General features: G+C 38.4%; 2 protein-coding genes across 2 annotated transcripts; both read left to right on the forward strand.

Annotated features, from left to right (window-relative positions):
* The first annotated feature begins 1,311 nt into the window (after positions 1–1,311).
* LOC123691267 (brahma-associated protein of 60 kDa) lies at positions 1,312–10,978 on the forward strand. Its single transcript, XM_045635567.1, has 7 exons — positions 1,312–1,695; positions 4,139–4,374; positions 4,713–4,972; positions 5,369–5,451; positions 5,588–6,187; positions 6,282–6,392; positions 10,691–10,978. The coding sequence occupies exons 1-7, from the start codon at positions 1,555–1,557 to the stop codon at positions 10,844–10,846; spliced, it is 1,587 nt and encodes a 528-aa protein (XP_045491523.1). The 5' UTR covers positions 1,312–1,554; the 3' UTR covers positions 10,847–10,978.
* Positions 10,979–13,890: 2,912 nt separating this feature from the next.
* Positions 13,891–21,027, forward strand: LOC123691032 (aquaporin-like; the record flags this gene model as incomplete). The annotated part of the gene is made up of 6 exons (XM_045635208.1): positions 13,891–14,043; positions 14,362–14,568; positions 15,745–15,952; positions 18,816–19,057; positions 19,411–19,491; positions 20,216–21,027. Coding segments are annotated over 6 exons (1,083 nt in total), but the record flags the coding sequence as incomplete, so codon positions are not given.
* Positions 21,028–22,071: the final 1,044 nt, after the last annotated feature.

The raw sequence follows: 22,071 nt of genomic DNA on the forward strand, positions 1-22,071 counted from the left end.
TATTAAAAAAATAGTAGTAAACCCGATCTTTTATTTTATTAACTTTAATATTTAAGAAGTCCACACGTTTTTCAGATATTCCAATTAAACATTATATTTTAAACTACTCATAATTAATACAAGACATATTTAAATGGAATAAACACACGTCTTTATTCACTTCTCAAACAAATTTAAAATTACATAATATTTATACTTTATTCATACATTTCTCTTTTAATAACATATTGGACATAAAATTTACTTATGATACATATAATTTATTTTCATAACTTATCGATAGCTCAACACGCAATTGATATCTACCCATCCCTATTTGTCACACACACATGACACATCTATATAGTATCTATAGCTCATCTGCCTACGATGCGCACCAAGAAGCTTATATCTAATACACTGGAGATTGCACTATGACCATTAACCCCTCCGCAGTGGGGCGCGGCCATCGTGGAATATGCGCATTTGTGGGGCCACACTGTGGTTCATCCACAGACAGATCCAGGTGAAGCACACTAGTGCTTTTTAATCGCGATTTCTCTATTTTTTTATATGAAAAGTACTAGAAAACTTAAGAAATAATTAAACCTCATTAAATTTCCGACTATATTCATCATGTATGAAGTGAGCAATAAAAATAAGCTTTAATAATTGATGGTCAAAAATGTAATACTGTCATGTCAACTAATTTTGATTATTTTATAAAAATGAAACATTTTTCAAACGAAATTTAGTTTATTATGAAACCTTACATATATTCCTAATAATATAGCTAAAAATCTCATACACCATGCGTAAATATTTTTTCTCCAAATATGTTCAAAAGTGGACTGAACTGCCGTGTTTTTGACAGCATAAAAACCAGTAAACGTGCAGTAAACCGACCAAATAGGCAAGTCATGTGATTCTATAGGTAGCTCTTTCTATTCTGTATATATACCACGGTAGGTTAGAGGGAACTAGAATGATTTTTAATAAGATTTTAGAGACGATTTGTATTTGGTCAAATCCGCAAAAGTTTACACCTGCCACTGTGTGGTTCCTCCACTGCGGAGGGGATAAAGTATAGCCACATTGATGCTGACTGTCAATAATATGACTGTAATATATTATGTGAACAGCATTTAAAGTGATTAAAAGCTTTTTCTGCTATTTAGTAATGTATATTACAATAATTTATTTTATTGTGATTACACTAACTGCACAGTAACTGTGATTACAGGTTTAATGATCAAAAGACTATCATCCATTACTACTTTAAAAAATGGCGTCCGCGTCCCCTACGATAAACTGTCAACTAAATGTCAATAACTTGATAACATACGAATACGAGTGAACATTAAATTTATATTTGTAAATGTAAATTGTCTATTAGTGCGGTCAAATCATTATCAGAGTTATTAAGACTTTGATAATATCTAAGCTGCTTATTGTAATTACTCTTTTTGATGCTATTTGTACGGTGTAATAAAGGCCAAACTCAGTGACAACTTAATACCTACCTACTATTCGCGTGTTTGAAGTATGAAATAAGTTTATTAGTGATCTCACAACATGGCACAAAGATTTCCTACGGGTGGGCCGAGTCCCGCACCGCCCTCCAGCCCGATGCCTCCACAGCAGCGCTACCCGGGCCCGGCGCAGCCCCAAGGCTCTCCCATGCCGCCAAGGCCCTACGCGGGCCCTAACTTTCCAGTGAGTATGATGGTAGAGTAATGCAATTTTATTATCGGTATTTCTTTAGAAATTTGCGGCACGAATTAAGGGGGGGGAGGGGAGGGAAAGAGAGGGGGGAGGTAAGGGGAGACCCCCTGTGAAGTGGGGGGGTGCGGAAACCCCCCTTCTATTTTTTTTTAAATTTATACTAGCTTACCGCCCGCGGCTTCGCCCGCTTTGTCTAAAACCTAATAAATTATATACTAAAACCTTCCTCTTGAATCACTCTATCTATTAAAAAAAACCGCAAAATCCGTTGCGTAGTTTTAAAGATTTAAGCATACAAAGGGACATAGGCAAATAGGGACAGAAAAAGCGACTTTGTTTTGTACTATGTAGTGAAATGTAGTTAGAAATATACTGAAGATTATGGGCTTTCTTGACTGCTCCGGCGCTGCAGAATGTGGCGCTTGCCCCCATGTACCTCGTTGCAGGCAGGAGTCTTCACGCGGGTGCCACGCTCCTCCGCGCCTCCGACTTTTTTAATACATTCTAGTGTATGACAGACAAGTACCACGTGGAATCGGGGTGGACAGATTTGGTTCTGTTACTAACAATTTGTGTGCAATGTACATACAATAAAAAAAAAACATTTTTTTAATAATTATACATGTTTGATACATTTTACAAGGGCAATGAATGGATCAATTTTATTTTTTTCCAATCAGCGTCTCCACATATTATATTCTTTAATAATATCATCGAAGTTTGGGTGTTGTTAAAAAATCTCTATACAACACGCCACTGGGACTCAATTCTTTGAGTACGAGTCCCATCAGGGGCAACAAATGGGTTGTCTGGGTCTGAGTGATTAACTTTTTTAAAAACATACCCATGTTGCCCCAATCATATACTACTTGCCAATAGTCTGTATGAATTGTTGTCCCTCAGCAACATGCTTTTGAATGAACTATGAAGGAACTATGGTTTTTATGTACATTTTGACATTTGTTATCTCTTTCAAACACAATTCTTGTAGGTAGTTTTGTTAATGTAACTCAAACAATTTTGAACATAATCTCAAAAATTAAAATTAAGATTTCTCTGTAATTACACGTTTCCGCACGAGAAGCCGCTAATGTATGTTTCGGGGCATTATTATCGATCGAAAAAAATCACGCCGACATTCGTGCCGCAAGTTTCTAAAGTCAACCCTTATTATCTATTAAAAATAGGCTCTTTCAACTCTGTAAGTAAGAAACAAACCAAATAACTTACATATGCATGAAAATCTTAGACTATACATACTTGAGAATAAATGAACCATGCAACGGCTTGAAACATGTGAATTGCTGTGCCAGCATTTTAATTTTGTTAGAATTGTTTTTATAATATTAAAACGAAATTGCAAAATATAACAAGTAGCTTTTTGTTTATCACAATTATAAGTATGAATGGCTATGAAGAAAACAAAATTTATTAGGTAAAATTTGATGCATTATTGCATACAAAATTTTTTAACTTATGTCTAAAATGTTTATGTTTAGTTATATTGGATTGTTTCCAGTAAAGACAAAAGGGTTTGAAACTAGAGATGCAATCAAATATGGATAACTTGAGGCATTAGATTTATCTTATGCACAGAAACAAACTTTTTTTACTCTGAACCAAATTAAGAGTATTGTATACTAATCATATTTTTATCCGAGTTACATTGGATTAGGTATCATGTGGTGTGCGCTTCAGAAAGTGAGACTTGAGTATGTGCTGATTTAAAGAATTAATATTTTCAAAATAATATGTCATTATTTAGCATGGGAAATATTTACAATGAAGGTTCTATAATCTAACTAAAAAGTATTTGGAAAAATTTCTTCTGTAACAAAATTTTTATTTTACTTAATTTTTATTTAACAAAAATTTAATTAATTGTATAATATATTATTTATTTATTTAATTATTTATTGCACACACAAAAGAAATAGAGACACATAAAGTACAGATAAGATTAAAATAATGTGTACAAACGGTGGCCTTATCGCTAGATAGCAATCTCTTCCAGGCCACCGTAAGTAATAATATGTAACGAGAGACATTAAAAGGAGGTGGGTGAGCAAAAAAATAAGGCGTTAGGGAAAAAGAAAGAAGATATTACTATAAAATAAAATATTATGCTAAATAATTTTGTATCCTGCATATTTGTATTGTTATTAGAGTAATCCTCCTGTTGTAAGAGGTAAAAGTTATTTTTAATGTGTTTAGATTTAATGATATAAAAAACAAACATAATATTATGGTATAGAAAATTCGTTTGACACATGCGTGTGATTTGTGTTTGAACCCCCCTTGATTGATTGATTGTGATTGAAATTATTCTACTCTTAAAATTTTTTCTAACTTATATTAATGAAATATTGTTTAATTACTGTGAAATTGGAACAGGTCAGCTACATCATAACATAATCGTGTCTCGTGATTGCAGCAGCGCAGTGGGTTCACGCCGCCCCCGGCGGGCGGCCCAGGGGCAGGTGGCGTGCGCGCGGGCCCCGGGTACGGCGGCGCGGCAGGCCCGGGCGCGGCGGGTGCGCCTGCCGGCCCGCCGCCCGCGCCCTACGCCGCCGCGCCACGACCCGCCGCGCCGCCGCCGCAGCCCGCCAAGCGACCCGCCGACGCGCGACCGCCGTTGCCGCCTCAGCAGCGCCCGCAGCACTACACCGGGTAAGAGTCCACGTCACATAATTAATGAATGAATTTAAAAATATTTTTTTTGTTCATTCACAAAGCTCTCATATATTCATTGATACATTTTTGCTAGTTTTATGATCCATGTATTAGTTCTCGCTGGCTATTTACATTTAAATTTGGCAAAACAAAAAAAAGAAGAATAAAAACGATGTTCCCTGAAAAGGTCTTGGCTCAGCACAATGTCATAATTCTAAAAACCATGATGCTGATATTCTGCCAAGAGGAAGTACAGCGTACTTAACAACAGGAAAAAATAGTGATAATATTACCAGTACCAAACGTGCACTGATGGAGGGTTTGTGTCGTTCCAGCGAGGGCTACGGCGGCGCGGGCGGGGCGGGCGGGGCGGGCGGCGCGGGCAAGCGCAAGAAGCGGCTCGCGGACAAGATCCTGCCGCAGAAGGTGCGCGACCTGGTGCCCGAGTCGCAGGCCTACATGGACCTGCTCACGTTCGAGCGCAAGCTGGACGCCACCATCATGCGCAAGCGCCTCGACATACAGGAGGCGCTCAAGCGGCCCATGAAGCAGAAGAGGAAGCTGCGCATCTTCATCTCCAACACGTTCTACCCGGGTGTGTATGCTATTTTTTATTTTTATTATTGTAAAAAATAGCTCCCCCCCCCCCCGAATTTGCTCCTGTAGTTTGAATTGAACAAATTAATCCTTGTACTACTTTTTACCCGACTATGGCGAAGCAAAAGAGGAGTTATGATTTTGACGTTCATCTGTTCCCTCATAACTCCTCAACTTTTGTTTTGCATTGTCCGCTGGTTATAGATTGCATGACGTTCGTTAAATTGACTACAGGGTCCTCTGGGGGACTTTATGTATAGAATTTAATTAAGAAAACAGTCTTCACTCATACTGTAAATTTTTTTAAAGGATATGACTTGGTCGTATGCTATCTACTGCAGCAAGAGTAGATTTATTATATGTAATTTGATTTGATATTTGTCCATCATTACAGGTCAAGGTGATAATGCAGTAGCGTCTTGGGAGTTAAGAGTCGAAGGGCGCCTGTTGGATGACTCCAAAAATGATCCAAATAAGGTATATCTACTTTAATATAATTACTGTTTTACCATATTGAATATTATATTCTATTATTCTGTAGTTTTTTTCTGAATTCGTACACTACGTTCCGATGTCGGAGCACGCATATACACGGCGGAGCGGGGTGTTGCAGGTGAAGCGCAAGTTCTCGTCGTTCTTCAAGTCGCTGGTGATCGAGCTGGACAAGGAGCTGTACGGGCCCGACAACCACCTGGTGGAGTGGCACCGCACGCTCACCACGCAGGAGACGGACGGCTTCCAGGTGAAGCGGCCCGGCTACAAGAACGTGCGCTGCACCATCCTGCTGCTGCTGGACTACCAGCCGCTGCAGTTCAAGCTGGACGGGCGCCTGGCGCGGCTGCTGGGCGTGCACACGCAGGCGCGGCCCGTCATCGTCAACGCGCTGTGGCAGTACGTGCGCACGCACCGCCTGCAGGACCCGCACGAGCGCGAGTTCGTGCTGTGCGACAAGTACCTGGAGCAGATCTTCGGCACGGCGCGCCTGAAGCTGGCCGAGGTGCCGGCCCGCCTGGCGCCGCTGCTGCACGCGCCCGACCCCATCGTCATCAACCACCTCATCTCCGTCGAGCCGCCGCACGACGCCAAGCAGACGGCCTGCTACGACATCGACGTCGAGGTGGACGACTCGCTCAAGGCGCAGATGAACAGCTTCCTGCTCAGCACCGCCAACCAGCACGAGATCCAGGGGCTCGACGCCAAGATACACGAGACCGTGAGTCCCCCGTTCGACGTTTATACGCTTTCGTTCACTCGCTAGTCGATAAAACTATAACGATTTAATTGCTGCATAAATAACTATTTGCCAGGTGGACACGATCAACCAGCTGAAGACGAACCGCGAGTTCTTCCTGAGCTTCAGCAAGGACCCGCAGCAGTTCACGCAGAAGTGGCTGCTCAGCCAGGCGCGAGACCTCAAGGTGACCCGCTTTTCTCTTTATGTACAGGCTATGAGGATAAACACCGCTGCCGCTAAAAACATAGTTGGCTTAATTACAAAAATGTTTATCTGAATTTAAAAATTATTTAAAACTAGTGGTCCGTCCCGACTTCGCCCGTGGTTCATATTTCGCAATAAAAAGTAGCCTATGTCCTTTCTCGGGTATCAAAATATCTCCATCTCCATACCAAACATGCAAATTGGTTCAGTAGTTTAGGCGTGATTGAGTAACAGACACACAGAGTTACTTTCGCATTTATAATATTAGAATGGATTGTATAGGGAACCCCATTAGTATTATTTTTTAATTTTTAGTATTTGTTGTTATAGTGGCAATGGAAATACATCATTAATGAAAATTTCAGCTTACTAGCTTTCACGGTTCATGAAATACAGCCTGGAGACAGACAGATAGACAGCGGAGGCTTAGTAATAGAGTCCCGTTTCCCTCTGGGTACGAAACCCTAAAAAAATATTTGAAAAAAAAGCTTTTAAATATTTAATGTTTCAGAGCTAAAAATGTAAATTCTCACCAAACTTCGTGGAATAAATAAATTCTCTTTATTTTGATTCAATATCAAAACATCACCCTAATATTCAATCTTGAATTCTCCATTTTCTGAAAAAAATTACTATGGAGTGACATTTCAACGAATATTATTTTATTTAGAATATTTTGATAGACTATCAATATAACACGAAAAAAGTAAACTGGTTAATACATAAAAGTCAAGATTTCAGGATATTAGGTATACAAAAAAAATCGAGGGATGAAAATAATAAACTAAAATTTTGTTTATTTTAATACCATCGCGTGCGCAAGAGCAAAATAATAATTTAACACCGGGGCGCAAAACATTTTCTACAGAGAACAACGGGCAAGAAACTCCTTAGTCCTTTTCAATCAACGCAATGTCATATTTTACATATTTTGAAATGATTTTGCCAGAGAACTGTCCTGTGGTGCGATAACAATTTTACATAATTCGCCATCTTCCATAATTCATTAATACTAGAAGACTCTCCAGACTCAATATATAAAGCGTTTTTAACAAAATCTGTCAAATCAGTGATTTTCCTTTATAAAAGCCTTGACCCATGAAGTAATTTGTTACATCGGAAAGCCGGAAAGCACGCATTTCTATTTTATGTCTGTTCTTTACTGTTATATTTTAACAATTTAGAACGCTCTGCACTGGTCTATAAGATTGCTATGATCCATCTCTCTCTAACCTGAGCCTTATTCATTGCCGCCATCTCAAAGACTACAATATAGTATATGTATACCTACTGTTAACTAGACTGTACACCAAAAACGTTTGTTTTGATAAAATATAATTTATAACTTAATACTTAAGTTTGCTTTTTCCTGATAAGCGGAAGCTAACCGAGCGAGAAGTCTTCAAAAGCAAATTTCTTGTATAACGTTTTGACAACTATTTTGATTGGTTAATCATTGATGTTTGTAGAAATGGTAGTTCGGGTGACCATGACTTTTGTATGACTTGGCACCATCTCACGAAATAAATCGGTAAAAAATATTTAAACATTATACTTTTAAAAGAGATTATAGCCTCGATAATATAAAAAAGTTCAGGGAATGTCTAAATAGTCTCTCCTGGGCTTGTGTTTATGAAGAGATAGATTTTAACGCATCATTTAATACATTTCATGAACATTTGTGCCTTTTTCATAACCTTTGCTTTCCGTATATTAAAATCAAACTGAACACTATCGGCAATGTACCTAAAAATTGGATCAGTAAGGGTCTAAGAAAAAGTTGTAAAACAAAGCGTCTACTTCGATACAATTACTATAAAACAAAAAATGCATGTAATAAAATTAGATATCTGAAATACTCGAATGTCTTGAAAAAATGTATTTATAAGTCAAAAAAACTAGCTAACATTAAATTTATACATAACAGTGCTAATACAACTAAAGCAGTTTGGAAAGTAATAAAAAATAATAAAAAAATTGGTTGCCTGTAAAGTCGGTATACGGGCGAAAGTTTTACGTGACAACGACTTTTTATGTCTGTCTCTCTCGCTCTTAGGCGGGCTAACCATGCCCGAGTGGAAGGGACGCGTGCCTCTCACTCGCTCTCATTGTGAGCGCATAACGTGAGCGGAGCGTAACGCAGTTTCTTGAAGTGTCACCCGGCAAACCAATTTATAAGACGTTGTCACGTCAAAAAAAAACCATAGATTTCATAGATACAATAACATACAACAATATTACAATTACAAACCCTACACATATTGCTAATACTTTTAATACACATTATATAAATTCAGTTTCAACCATTAGAAATGACAATTTTATTAGGTATAAAAGTAATATTAGTTTCAATACGAATACTATGTATCTAAATCCCATGACGACTGATGAAGTAAAGATAAAAGTAAATTCGTTGAAATCGACTGGCTCTGTGGGTTATGATGGATTAAATACGAAAGTGATAAAGTCATGTATCGCTGAAATTTTAGATGTTCTCACCTATCTTATAAACGCCTCCTTTTTATTGGGGATTTTTCCAGAGGCTCTAAAAAATCGATAGTAAAGCCGTTATTTAAAAAAGGCAACAAACATGACGTAAATAACTATCGCCCTATTACCTTGGTACCCATTCTATCAAAAATATTTGAAAAGTGTATGCATAAAAGATTGATTAATTTTTGCAATAAATTCAATATTATTGTTAAGGACTCTTCCAAAGAGTATTCAAGAAATGCCAATAAGAAAAATAAAAATAAAAATGTATTACAAACAAAAATCAAAGTAGAAATTTTTTTTTCCGGCATGCATGTGTGTGTTTTGGTGTTTAGGTCTTGTATGTGTGTGTGTGTGTGTGTGTAATAGTGGGTACTATATACTCAAGTTATAAGATTTTCCGTTTCTTCGTAATCTAGAGTCAAAAGCCAGTTTTAAATTTTTACTTCTACATCACGCAGAGTACATGGACAAATATCAAGCAATTTATTAATTTTATTATATAGATGTACAGAAAGAAAACTGTGTTGTCTTTTCAATAAAGCAGTTCGACACCTCACAGGATCAGTTACATTTGTGCATGTCCGTTTATTACGAAACTTATTGGGGTCATAAGGAGTCGTAACATGTTGTTTTATAATAGCATGATAAATATAAAGTTTCCTTACAGACAGTATTTGGCATATCTCATATAATTTTGTTGTTGGAAACCTATAAGGCTTAAACAACATTGTTTTGAGTAGAGACCGTTGTGCTCTTTCAAGTTGTAGCATAGTGCTTTTAAATGTTCCGCCCCATACCCCAATACAATAGCCAATGGCAGATTGAACTAAAGCAAAATAAACAGTTCGTAGAATATTACTATCTGCCACATGTCTCAGGTTTCTAAAGACCCATGTATTAAGTGTTCTAACTCTAGATGATATCATATTAATATGTGGCTGCCATGTTAACTTCGCATCTAAGAGACCTAGATATTTTAAAGATGTAACTTGATTCAAATGTGCACATGAACATGTTTTATTTGTAGCCGAGTTACAAGTATGAATCTTTACTGTTAGATTAGGCTCTTTAATACGGGAAGTAGTAAATTTAATAAATGAAGGCTTAGATGTATTTAAGGTTAATACATTTTGTTTAAGCCACAGACTAGATTTATGAAGACCGATTTCAGCATTTATCCTAACTTCGTCCCAAGTATCTCCATGGAACAACAACGCAGTATCGTCCGCATAGGAGATGATTTTACCCTTATTTAGTTTTAATTGGCATAAATCGTATGGCACGTAAGAGATAAGACTGCGATAAAAATGGTATTATTCTATGCTACGAATGAAAATTATAACTTACGGTGTTCATCTATACAAATATTATAAAGAGGAAAGGTTTGATTTTTTGTTTGTTTGTTTGTTTGTATGAATTGAATAGGCTCCGAAACTACTTGGCAGATTTGAAAAATTCTTTCACCATTCGAAAGCTACATTATCCACGAGTAACATAGGCTAGGTTTTATCCCTGAAATCCCACGGGAACGGGAACTATGCGGGTTTTTCTTTGAAAACGCGGGCGAAGCCGCGGGCGGAAAGCTAGTCTAGTTATAAAGAGACAAGTTGGAACGAAAAACGCTCTCACTCGGCCCGGTTTTGGTGCCACGGTGTACAGCCTAGTTTGTAGTATAACGTCTTTGCGTCATCTAGTCGTAACGACAAACTCCTAAGCGACCCTGTATTGTTGTGACTTTACGTTTCTCACGCCACGCCGGGGCTGACCGGCGCGTGTTTGCAGACGATGAGCGGCAACGCGAACGGCAACCCGGAGGAGGAGCGGCGCTCGGCGTTCTACGCGCAGGGCTGGTGCGGCGAGGGCGTGGCGCGCTACCTGCACCAGCGCCTCGCCGCGCGCCGCCGCGACCTCGACGCCGCGCTGCCGCCGCGCCCCTAGGCCGCGCCACCAAACCCGCGCCACCAAACCCGCGCCACCAAACCCGCGCCACCAAACCCGCGCCACCAAACCCGCGCCACCAAACCCGCGCCGCCGACCCCTCTTTGCATAACGCGCGCGCACCTGACCCCACTCCGCTGAATCTGCGCTCCCGACCTCTCTGCCCCACCCTGCATATTCTCTACGAGTTTATTTGAATCTTTATTAAATATTATGACTTTGTATTTTGTAGCGGATAAGTTCTTAATTAAGAGAAAATCAATAAACGTTTAATATAAATATTTTTATGTGTTTTTATTCACTGTATCCGACATGTCGAAATAAATTTACCCAATATACATACACCCAGAGACAGACCATCGCAAAGAGTAAAATTCTCTCATCTTATCGAGAAAACTCATAAAGCAATTAATTATGCAATAAAGTGTAACAGTGTCATATAACAACTAAAATAGCCAAGGGTACGTGTTACTGCGCTATAATGTGTGTAAAGTGAGGCTTTTCTCACTTATATCCAATAGTCTAAATGTATAATCGACTGTAATCATTAAATTTATTAATTAGATGCAATATTTGCATGTCTCGCTACAAAACCTTTTAAAGTAGTGCGATAAACTTGTCAACTTGTTGTAAACGAAATCGTACTGATCATCTAAGTACTAGAACTATAAATAAACAAAATCTTTATTTTGCCAAAACGTTCTAATTCCAACTATAAATTAATTTTTCAAAAAAAAAAAAAATTTTTTCGTTATGTGCTCATAATCATTCGGGAAACAGGTAATTTCACAGAACAGTAAGAACAAAATAGAAGTGCGATGTGGGCGTGGCCCACGTGTCACTAGTAAGGTAAGATCACCTAACTCGCTCTCAGTTGTGCGCAGAAAAATATTCGAGTCGGTTGTCAACTGTCAAACCTTATTTCCATATTTATTCATTATTTAGAGCGTGTTGTTCGGTATTAGAGTGGAAAAATGATAGCAGACGAAATAATATCAGCAATCGAGGCATTTCATACCATCGGTAGGTAAGTCTTATTTTAATTTATTTTAAATATATTTTATGTTACAACTTCGCTTGTCGTAATTTGTCAAAAATTTATAAAAATATTAAGTCAAAATGAACCTTAATCCATAAGAAATAAGTACTAATATAGATTGAACAGCAAACAAGACTTTCTGGAATATTATTGAAATAAACAAACGAATGTCGGATTAGTGATGCATGTGGCGCATATCGACAGTATCGATACTTTAGAAAAGACAAACATTTCAAATATTAAATTTTATTCTATTTTTCCTTAGCTTTCATTTGTCCTATTTATTTATAGATTTTCGAAAGAGCCTAATTTAAAAAAGAAATGGGTAATAAATGCAACGTGACGAGTTAACTGGATGCCGAACAGCAATAAGCAGTCTAACAAAGGCCACCGATACATCAAACCTACGGCAGTTCCAAGATTTAAAATAATGCATATTTTCTGTTTGTTTTGTAAATATAGATTTATACTATTCTATTCCGTTTTTTATTTAAATATAATAATATGAAAAGACGTACTTAGTAGTAATAAACATACTCCAAAATGTGACACATTATCCTATACTCATATAATAGAAAGAAAAAAAAATGCAGAAAAATATATTTATTTGTGAATTATCGATAACAAGGCTGACATCCCTTAGAGCATAGCATCAGGTTAATGTCAAGTTAATGTCATTAATTTAGAGTGACACAAATTTCAACCTTATCTTTATGTGTAGAGGTTCAAAGTTATATGTATTGAAAACCAACGCCATCTGTTGTGGAATAGCTGAATGTTTTCGAATTTGGAATTTCTGAGCAAAGAGAAACAAAACAGCTAATATACCTAGGGATGTTATACTAAAATAAACCGTAACTTGGTTCGTTAGGGTACATATTGAAATGCTGAATTTATAACCTAAGTCAGTTTTTACTCAAATTAAGCTGTCCAATCAAAGGCATAGTTTACTTGTAGTGTACTGTATAACTATCGGTTTAAATGTGTGGGTTTGGCGACACTGGTTTTCATACTAATGATGACATTATAACACTTCTATTATGTTCTTACTGTTCTGTGGGTAATTTGTATATCAACAATCATAGACACATTAGTTCCGGTAGAAGCGGATATAGCGCATCGGTGACACTTCCTAATTAGGACGTGAAGATGATCGCATTGGTGTCTCAGCCGAGTAAACATTATCGACAGGTGATGTTTAGCGCAACTACTCGATGAGGCGCTCGGCAAATATTAGACGATATTGTTTCATAAGATAAAGAGCTGAGAGACTGCGTAGTGTGTACGCCAGCGAGAGCAAACATGCCATAATTAATGACGTGTTGTTGCGTTTGGCTAGCTCAAAAACTAACAAAATTTGCCTTATTTTTCATTCGAAGTATTTCAGATGGTTTTGTACGACGTTGATAAGAAGACGAGGAATTGAAATCCTTAATCTCAATAATAACGTCGTAAAATTACATTAGATTACACAGCTCCAGCGGTGATATCAATGTTTATAGAGTGATCCGAGCAGAGCACTGGGTAAATGTGTTGTGATCGCCAGCAATGGTACACGACCAACACGACGACGGGCCGACCTGCGTGATGACAGACTGTGAGTACTTTCACGATTGATTTGCGTAAAAACATTGTAGATTTTCCTTAATTTTCACTGCAACTATAAAGTATCTCGTGCTTCAAACGACTTTCAAATTTGTAAAACAAAGTAGGTAATTTCCTCCGGTTTGATGTCGAATTAGTTTTAACGCATTATATTGAAGAAATTATAAAGTCAACCGTTCATAGAGTGGTAGATTTTAAATCAGCCTGTCTTAGAAGAAATCTTATACCTACTACCGAACCATCAGCTATAAATAAAATCGAAGGTAGCGCGATATTCGTACTAAATGTACCTACTATACCTATCGTACCTACATGCTATACAGCGCGCGAGTATGATATCTGCGTGAAGAAAAGCCTGGAGGACAAGAAGAGCATGCGGCGGGAGGGGAGACACGGGCGGGCGGCGCTGTGGCGGCAGGCGGCGGCCGAGCTGGCGGGCGCGGCGCTGCTGCTGCTGCTCACGTGCCTGCCCGCGCGCGACGCGCTGGCCCCGCGCCCGCCGCCCGCGCACAGCGCGCTCGCCGCCGGCCTCACCGTCGCGCTCGTCGTGCAGGTACATCGCGCCTCTTCCGCCACCGAAGCTATTATTATATTTTATTTTAAAAGTCTTCGTGGTAAAGTAAAATAAAAAAAGTATGTAAACAGGTACGAAATAACTGTCCCAGCTCACGGGGTACTTATTCTTAATTGTAAATAAAATGAGTAAGTACTTACATGTAAGTATTTATAATTTTATTTATTTCTTATATCAGTAGAGTAGGTGTTTATCGTCGTATGAACGATTTTTTGAGGCCGCTTAGTCCATAATATGGTCTACCACTAACTTAGTCTTTTCAGGGTGTTAACTATCTATCGAACGCACTTCTTGCAGTGCTTCGACCACATCTCGGGCGCGCAGCTGAACCCGGCGGTGACGCTGGCGCGCGCGCTGGGCGGGCACGAGAGCGCGGCGCGGGCGCTGCTGCTGGCGGGCGCGCAGCTGGCCGGCGCGCTGCTCGGCGCCGCCGCCGCCGCCGCGCTCGGCGCCGCGCCCGCCGCCTGCCTCACGCGCCCCGCCGACCGCGTGCCGCTCTACCAGGTGACGCTCTTTATAATATGTTATCATTACGTAATTAGTGTGAAAAAATATAAAAAAAAGTCTAAATGCGAGTATGATTCGCGCACCGAGGACTCTGAACAAACCTGTTTTCCCGTCCGACTAGGGCCCTTCCGGCCTCCTCCACTAAAGCGACAGCCCAAGCCGTATGTACCGCCTACTAGGGTGAACCTTCGTTTCACCCACGTATTCGTGTTAAGATGTAGAAGCCCTTCTGGCTAACATCGAGAGACCCCACAAAAAAAAAACCTATTTTTTATTATGTAGGTAGTAACTTGTAACTTTAATGTTTTTAGCAATTCTTCCTTTGCCTGTGGGGGGTTTTTCATTCAAGAACAACATATTCCTATCATATTATTAACTTCATGATAGCATTGTATTTTTTATTTCATCCAAAGATGTCTAAATTTGAGCCAAATTGGACGCTAAATGACGATTTGTGGGAACTTTTATGGTACTTCTGTTTTGTAGTGGAAGGCGTGACACGTTGTACGCCCACAATGCATGAGTAATAATACTGCTAACTAGTTACTAAAAAGAATTTTTCCATCGAATGGTTACTGTTGATGAAAATTGTTAATTGATATATTATGATAATCTTAAAAAAAATCCTGGGGGCCACTTGGCCATGAGTCAATATTCTCAGTAAAACCAAATATTCATGAGGAAAAAGCTCACGCTGCGTATTTACGCGCCAACGCATGTACTTAGCGGTTCTTGGGAAGAGAGTTTTTAAATTTTATGTGTCATTGTCATATGTTCTGTCGGGGCAACGGGTCACAACTTTTGAAAATATCAAAAAATAGGTACATTCGTGAATAGCCTCAGCATATCAGTAGTTCTTCAAATATTGAATCCGAATGTATACATACTTCTTGAAAGATGGGGAAAAGTACTTGCTAGCGATGAAAAATACTTTCATTAAAAGAAAAACTACAGTGCTTCCGCGAAAAGTAGGTATTACGTTATTATCAAAAAACGGCGGAACTTTTGTAAAAAAATCATGTTTGTTTTTCGCAATTATTCCCAATATTATGTTATTAAGATATTGCTTTTTACCAAATGTCCAGATTTTGTGTACACGGTTTTGATTCCATTGCGAATGTAGAAATTAGCAGCATAAATGGGTGTATCTTTTGATTGCGTTGGCTTATATAGGTACATTTGTTGTTGTTGGATTATACAAATTCAAAGAATGCTTTGGGGATATTCTGCGACCTTTCTAAGGCTTTCGACTGTGTAGAACATTCCACTCTATTACGGAAACTAAATTTTTATGGTATCAAAGGTTTAGCTCAGGATCTCATAGCTTCATATCTTCAGAACAGGGTACAAACCGTTGTCGTTAATGGAGAGAAATCTTGCGGTGCGCCGATTAACATAGGTGTTCCGCAGGGATCTATCTTAGGGCCGTTTTTGTTCTTAGTGTATATTAATGACCTACCTTATTATTTGCAGGATATGTGTGAAATAGTACTGTTTGTAGATGACACCTCATTAATATTTAATGTGGATAGACATGACACAAATGTTGACGAAGTAAACTGCTCTTTTACGCATATCCGATTGGTTTAATGCTAATAATTAAAATGCAAAAAAAAACAAATTGTGTAGAATTTATCCTCCCAAATGTAAAAAAGGTGAAAAGGAATATTATTTTAAACGGGGAGGTATGAAATCTACTGTTTTTCTTGGTTTGACACTAGATGAGAAGCTACAATGGGGGGCCCATGTTACCACCACCGCTGCTAAGCTCAGCTCAGCTGCATAATATGCAGTGAGAAGAATAAGGCATCTCACCGATGAAGAGACGGCTAGATTGGTTTACTTTAGCTACTTTCATAGCATTATGTTATGTCCTATGGAATTCTACTATGGGGCAGGGCTGCAGATATAGAAACTATATTTATACTACGTTGCGTGCACGAAACTCACTAAGAGATCTCTTTTAGAATACTGGTATCCTTACTGTACCGTCGCAGTATATATTTAATAATATTTTATATGTACACAATAACGCTTATTTACACACAAAAGTAGGAGATAGACATTGTTATGACACAAGAAACAGAAATAAAATTGAAATTCCAATTTTCCGGCTAGCTAAAGTTAAAAATTCATTTATGGGTCAAGGTATACGCTTTTACAACAGAATTCCTCATAATATTAAAGAGTTTAGTAGTTCTAAAGGGGTTTGAAACTTTTTGTATGGACGCTGGCATATCGACCCGCCGCCATTTTGATTTTTTTTCAAAATCGCGGCGCACGATTTAAGTGGTATGTATGGATAGAGGACACCTAGACGAACAAAAAATGTCTAATAAGATAGTACCCTAAAGCGTCACATTACCGAGATATTTGGAGGTAAATATTCACTTATGAGTACGACAAACACTAAAAATAGACTTATTACGTGTATATATGCATGATATTATCTCCAAATAATCACTCCCAGGTAGATTATTATTATTACAGGAAGAAAGTAGGTATTCATTACATTACTTACATTTTTATGTAATGTATGTATGTTTTTATGTAATGAATCTACCTACTTTCTTCCAATAAACTGTTATTTACCTCCAAATATCTCGGTAATGTGACGCTTTAGGGTACTATGTTATTAGACATTTTTTGTTTGTCTATGTGTCCTCTATCCATACATACCACTTTAATCGTGCGCCGCGATTTTGAAAAAAAATCAAAATGGCGGCGGGTTTGATATGCCAGAAAGTTTCAATGCCCTTTAAAACTTATATAAAAAATGTACTTATTCAGAGAGCCTATTACAGTATTAAGGAATATATGGACGATAAAAACCCATGGAGGGTTGTCGCGTAAAAACCACAGGACAGTTCTTTGGCATATTATGATTATAATGTTCATAGTTATTTGTAAAAACACTGCACAGTTTTAAATATCAGTACAGAAAAGTTGTGCTTGCTGAATTTCTCATCCAGCCCTAATAGCGCTAAATGTATACACTCATATCATTATGTATATTTATATGTGTATGTACATTTCATTGTTATATTTAGACATATAATATATTGTTTCTTTTTTATTTTAATTATAACTATCTTACTTATCTTTTATTCACCTATCTCAAAATTATAATAAGCGTTTATGCTATTTATTTAACCACCCAAAAAACCGTTCTGGTGCTCCAAGCGTAGCAAGTCGAGGGGACTACTAAAAACCGGCGCCTCTCCATACGGAGAGGCAAATGCTGAGTAGTCCACCTTATCACAAATACTGACCAAATCTATACATATAATAAATCTGTAGAAGGGTCAATTCTGTACATTGAAAATATTGAAAAAATAAATAGCAGGGGGTGTTACTGGATCGATACTAAACCCAAATATGTGATTAAAAAAATTTTTGTCTGTCTGTCTGTCTGTCTGTCTGTCTGTATGTGAAGACATCACGTGAAAACTAACGGTTCGATTTCGATGAAACTTGGTATAATTATACCTTATTATCCTGGGCGTAAAATAGGACACTTTTTATCCTGGAAAAATACGCAGAAAAAAAATATCTTAATTTTTGTGTTTTATCCATAGACGTTGCGTTGTTCTGTAGAACCGCGAACACACGTTGCGTTTTATTATAGGCCTAGCCGTATTTGGGTTCAATAGATATTTATAAGATGTCATTATCAGAGTTAGGTACTCAAAATGGAGAAATAAACCATCCACGCGAAGACCAGCATCCGCGCGGACGGAGTCGCGGGCGGAAGCTAGTACTAGAATATATCTGATGTAATATTTATTTTTTATTTTCTAATATTTATTCTTTCTTAAATGTATTAGTTGTAAGCTAAAATGTTGTATTTGTGATTAAATGTATTTTCTTTCTTTCTTTCTTTCTAAAATTAAATTGTAAAACTGACATGATTAAAAAGAGCAACTATGGAGTTTCTTGCCGGTTCTTCTCCGTAGATACTGCTTTCCGAATCGGTGGTAAATGTTAAAATATGTAATGATGACGTTTCAAAAGTGCTCCTAAAAGAAGTCTAATTGAATAAATAAATGTTTGAGTTTGAGTTTTGAGTTTATTTTTCATAGCTTCAAGAGACCGTATACTTAATTTCAGCTTGACATACAGACAGACGGACAACAATGAACGTGTAATGAACAAAGTGATCCTATAGGGGTTCCGTTTTATCCTATTGAGGTACGGAACCCTATTGAAACAAATAACTTATTCGTCGGTGAAAAGCCCATGAGTTATGAATTTGCCGCCAAAAGAACGACCGACACGGACACGACACGTTTGGTATCGGACGCGGGCGCTACGCAAGCAAGCTCGTGCAGGTGCGGTGTGTCGGCAGGCGGCGGCGGTGGAGGCGGCGCTGGGCGGCTGCCTGGCGCTGGCCAACCTGGCGGCGTGGGACGCGCGCACGCGGCGCCTGCGGGACTCGTGGCCGCTGCGCATCGGCCTCGCCGTCGCCGCGCTCACCTTCGCCGCCGTAAGTACACTGTTTGCGGACTGCGGTGAACACTTGAACACTAACAGTAGTCTCTCACGCACCTGTCCAAACACTTCAAATATTTTCTTGATAAAATATTAAAAGCTATCAAACGATGTGAAAGTGTGTAGCCTAGTATTTTAATTTATATAATAATAATCTCCTTACGTCGACGCGACGGTTGCCATTTGAAATTTTATTTTATTAATATTTGTTATCCATCGTGGACCGACAAATAATTTATAATTAAAATAATTATTGCGCGCACGTACACGAGGAACTGACGAACACTAAGACTCCTAATTTCTATTGTAACAGTTCTGTTTCACATGATTAAGCGTGTAACATTGCAGGGCGAGATATCGGGTGCCAGCATGAACCCGGTTCGCAGCTTCGCGCCCGCGCTGCTCGCCGCGCGCTGGGAACACCAATGGGTGACCAAATTATTGTCTAACCGAGAGAAAACAAATTACTCGTATCACTTTAAGTCAACTGAGGGGTCAGGGGAACGAGAAGGCTCACGTAGGCCATTTCGCCGAAAATTGTTTGCCATATTTTCACTTGTCAATTTTACTTCACAGAATTTTATTTCGCCCTATAATCATTTGCCAACTTATCATATCAGTTTGTTTTATTTCCCAACCTCACAGTTACCAACTATACGTTTGGTCTGCTTTACATAATGACACTTTTTATAATGCCAACTTTTAAGTAGCAGAATGTTTGGGTTTGCGTAATATTCATTTAGTTGTTTATGGTTTACCAAACTTAGGTGGATTTCGTTAAATAATTATGTAATATCTTTAATAGGACCTAACCTGACATAACTGTGTCCTTTTACAAAATCGATTCGCTTCTGGCTTCGTTACCTATCTAAGACTTCTGTTGTTACCTTAAAAAAAACTTGTTTGTTTTAGGCTAGTTCAAGACCTGGGTTTCGCCAAAAGATACGCATGCGATATACAGTTTCATTTTTTTATCATAATATCAATGTATAAAAAGCCGATCTGCCGAACAATATTTTCTGCGAAAAGGCAGGATACCGAATTTGCGGCTATCGCGGGCCTTACGTCTCTCCCTATATCTAGATCGTGTTATTCGTGAAATCGTGTCAGTAGAGCCGGGTGTAAATAACAGTTGTGTGTCGTGTGTGCGCAGGTGTACTGGGTGGGGCCGCTGAGCGGGTCGTGCGTGTGCACTGCGCTGTACCGGTGCGTGTGGCGCGCGGCCCCGTGCGAGCTGGCCCCGTGCGGGTGCGCGCCGTGCGAGCTGGCCCCGTGCGGGTGCGAGCGGGGCGCGCAGCTCGCGCCCGCCGCGGCCCGCCGCGCGCAGCTGCACGCGACCTCGTGACCAGATCAACCCGAATACGACACACTGTAGCTGTAGCGACGACACCTCGTTCCCATTATCCATTAGTACAATTAGACACCTAGGCGACGCCCGTCCCTTTATGTCTATTTCCTTTAATTATTTAAATTTATTGAAAATTACCTAGGTACAGTATTGTAAAATAAATATTGTAAGCATAGATAAATATTAAATACTATAATATACTATGGTGGGCGAGAGAGGTGTTTTATTTAATTGTTAATCTTATCGAAGTGATAAGAATCTTTGTGTTGTAATTTTAGATTTAGATAAATAAAATGATAAGTTCGTTATGATCCAATCTCATGAAGTGACAAAGATGCTGCCGGAGATCTTTCAAAGTGCTCACTATTCAATTAAAAATTAAACCGGCCAAGTGCGGGTCGGACTCGTGCACCAATTATAAATTCTATATTTGGACATTGTTTTGTCAAGACGTTGTCACACGAGACGCGAACCACAATATACAGATAAGTACATACAGTAAGGAAACTTCATACAAAATGTTCGAAATGGCTCTCCCCCCCCCATCAAGCGTGTTTACGAGGCCGAGGGTATTGAGGGGGATCGATAGTAGCGGTTGACACATCCACAGATTTTGAATGACAAAGATACGTTCAGTATAGAAAAAAGTTTAAAGTGATGTCAATTTCATTAAATAAATATCGATTGTTTCAGTTTGTAGCACTTTCAATAAATATATTTATAAATACCGTATCTCACTACAAGTTAAAAAGAGACTATTTTTTAATTTCTATAGATATGGCAGCATGAGTTTTAATTTTAGGTTTTTATTTTCTATCAAAATGATAACTTCAAATAATCAATATTAGGAGTCCATTCTGCTTAAAGATCGCAACTATTTTTACGCAATCTAAAAATGGAAACCTTAAAAAATCTTGTTTAAATTTATGTGCATAATTACGTAAATATTAGGGAAGAAAAAGATAGATATTATAATTATTATTGTTAAGCTATTGCATAGCTTCTATCGCGGGCCTTGAGCGCGGGGACCGAATCGAGAAATTCCGTAACGAAAAACCTCACGCTCCCCACTCCGACGGGCGGAGTTGTGGCTTGAAGGCATAGCATGCAATAGCTTTACCGCGGCAGTCCCCGAGTGCCACACGTCGATTTATTTTTTATTTTTTTATCGATACGTACGTGGCGTCTCCACTTTGTCAATCACTAAGCCTGTCAAACTATTTTCTTTTACTTCCTAAAACAAAAAGGTAGAGGTTCTATGCTCGTGTAATAATAATTTCAATTTATTTTTGCATATTTTGTGTTTTTTAATTTAATTTAATTAATCGTTTTAAAAATAATTTAGTAGGTATACCTACATACAAGTATTGTAAATTCTGGTTTAAAATAATTATTGAATATATGTATAATACAAATATCAAGCATTATAAATAATTTAGGTATGTACATTAAATAGCCTTCGGCCTCCTTCGGCGTCCATAAGAAAACAAGATTTCGAAATAAAGCACTGATAAAAACGTATTTACTTTTACAAGGTGTATAATTAATTCGGATTGTTTCTTCTTATAAATTCATAGGTATTTAGGCTACACCATTTTTGTATTATAACAGGTTTTAATCTCAAAATTACCACAAAATCAACTGTGAAAAAAAGCAAACAG

The sequence above is a fragment of the Colias croceus genome, chromosome 4 (genome assembly GCF_905220415.1).
Source record: "Colias croceus chromosome 4, ilColCroc2.1".
NCBI classification, from domain to species: Eukaryota; Metazoa; Arthropoda; class Insecta; order Lepidoptera; family Pieridae; genus Colias; species Colias croceus.

What these genes read in the sequence shown, in the direction of transcription:
- LOC123691267 (XM_045635567.1), top strand. Translation starts at nt 1,555, where the DNA reads ATGGCACAAAGATTTCCTACGGGTGGGCCGAGTCCCGCACCGCCCTCC. An exon ending in ACGCGGGCCCTAACTTTCCA is followed by an intron (nt 1,696 to 4,138) that starts GTGAGTATGATG and finishes TCGTGATTGCAG; the next exon opens with CAGCGCAGTGGGTTCACGCC. An exon ending in CCAAAAATGATCCAAATAAG is followed by an intron (nt 5,452 to 5,587) that starts GTATATCTACTT and finishes GGGGTGTTGCAG; the next exon opens with GTGAAGCGCAAGTTCTCGTC.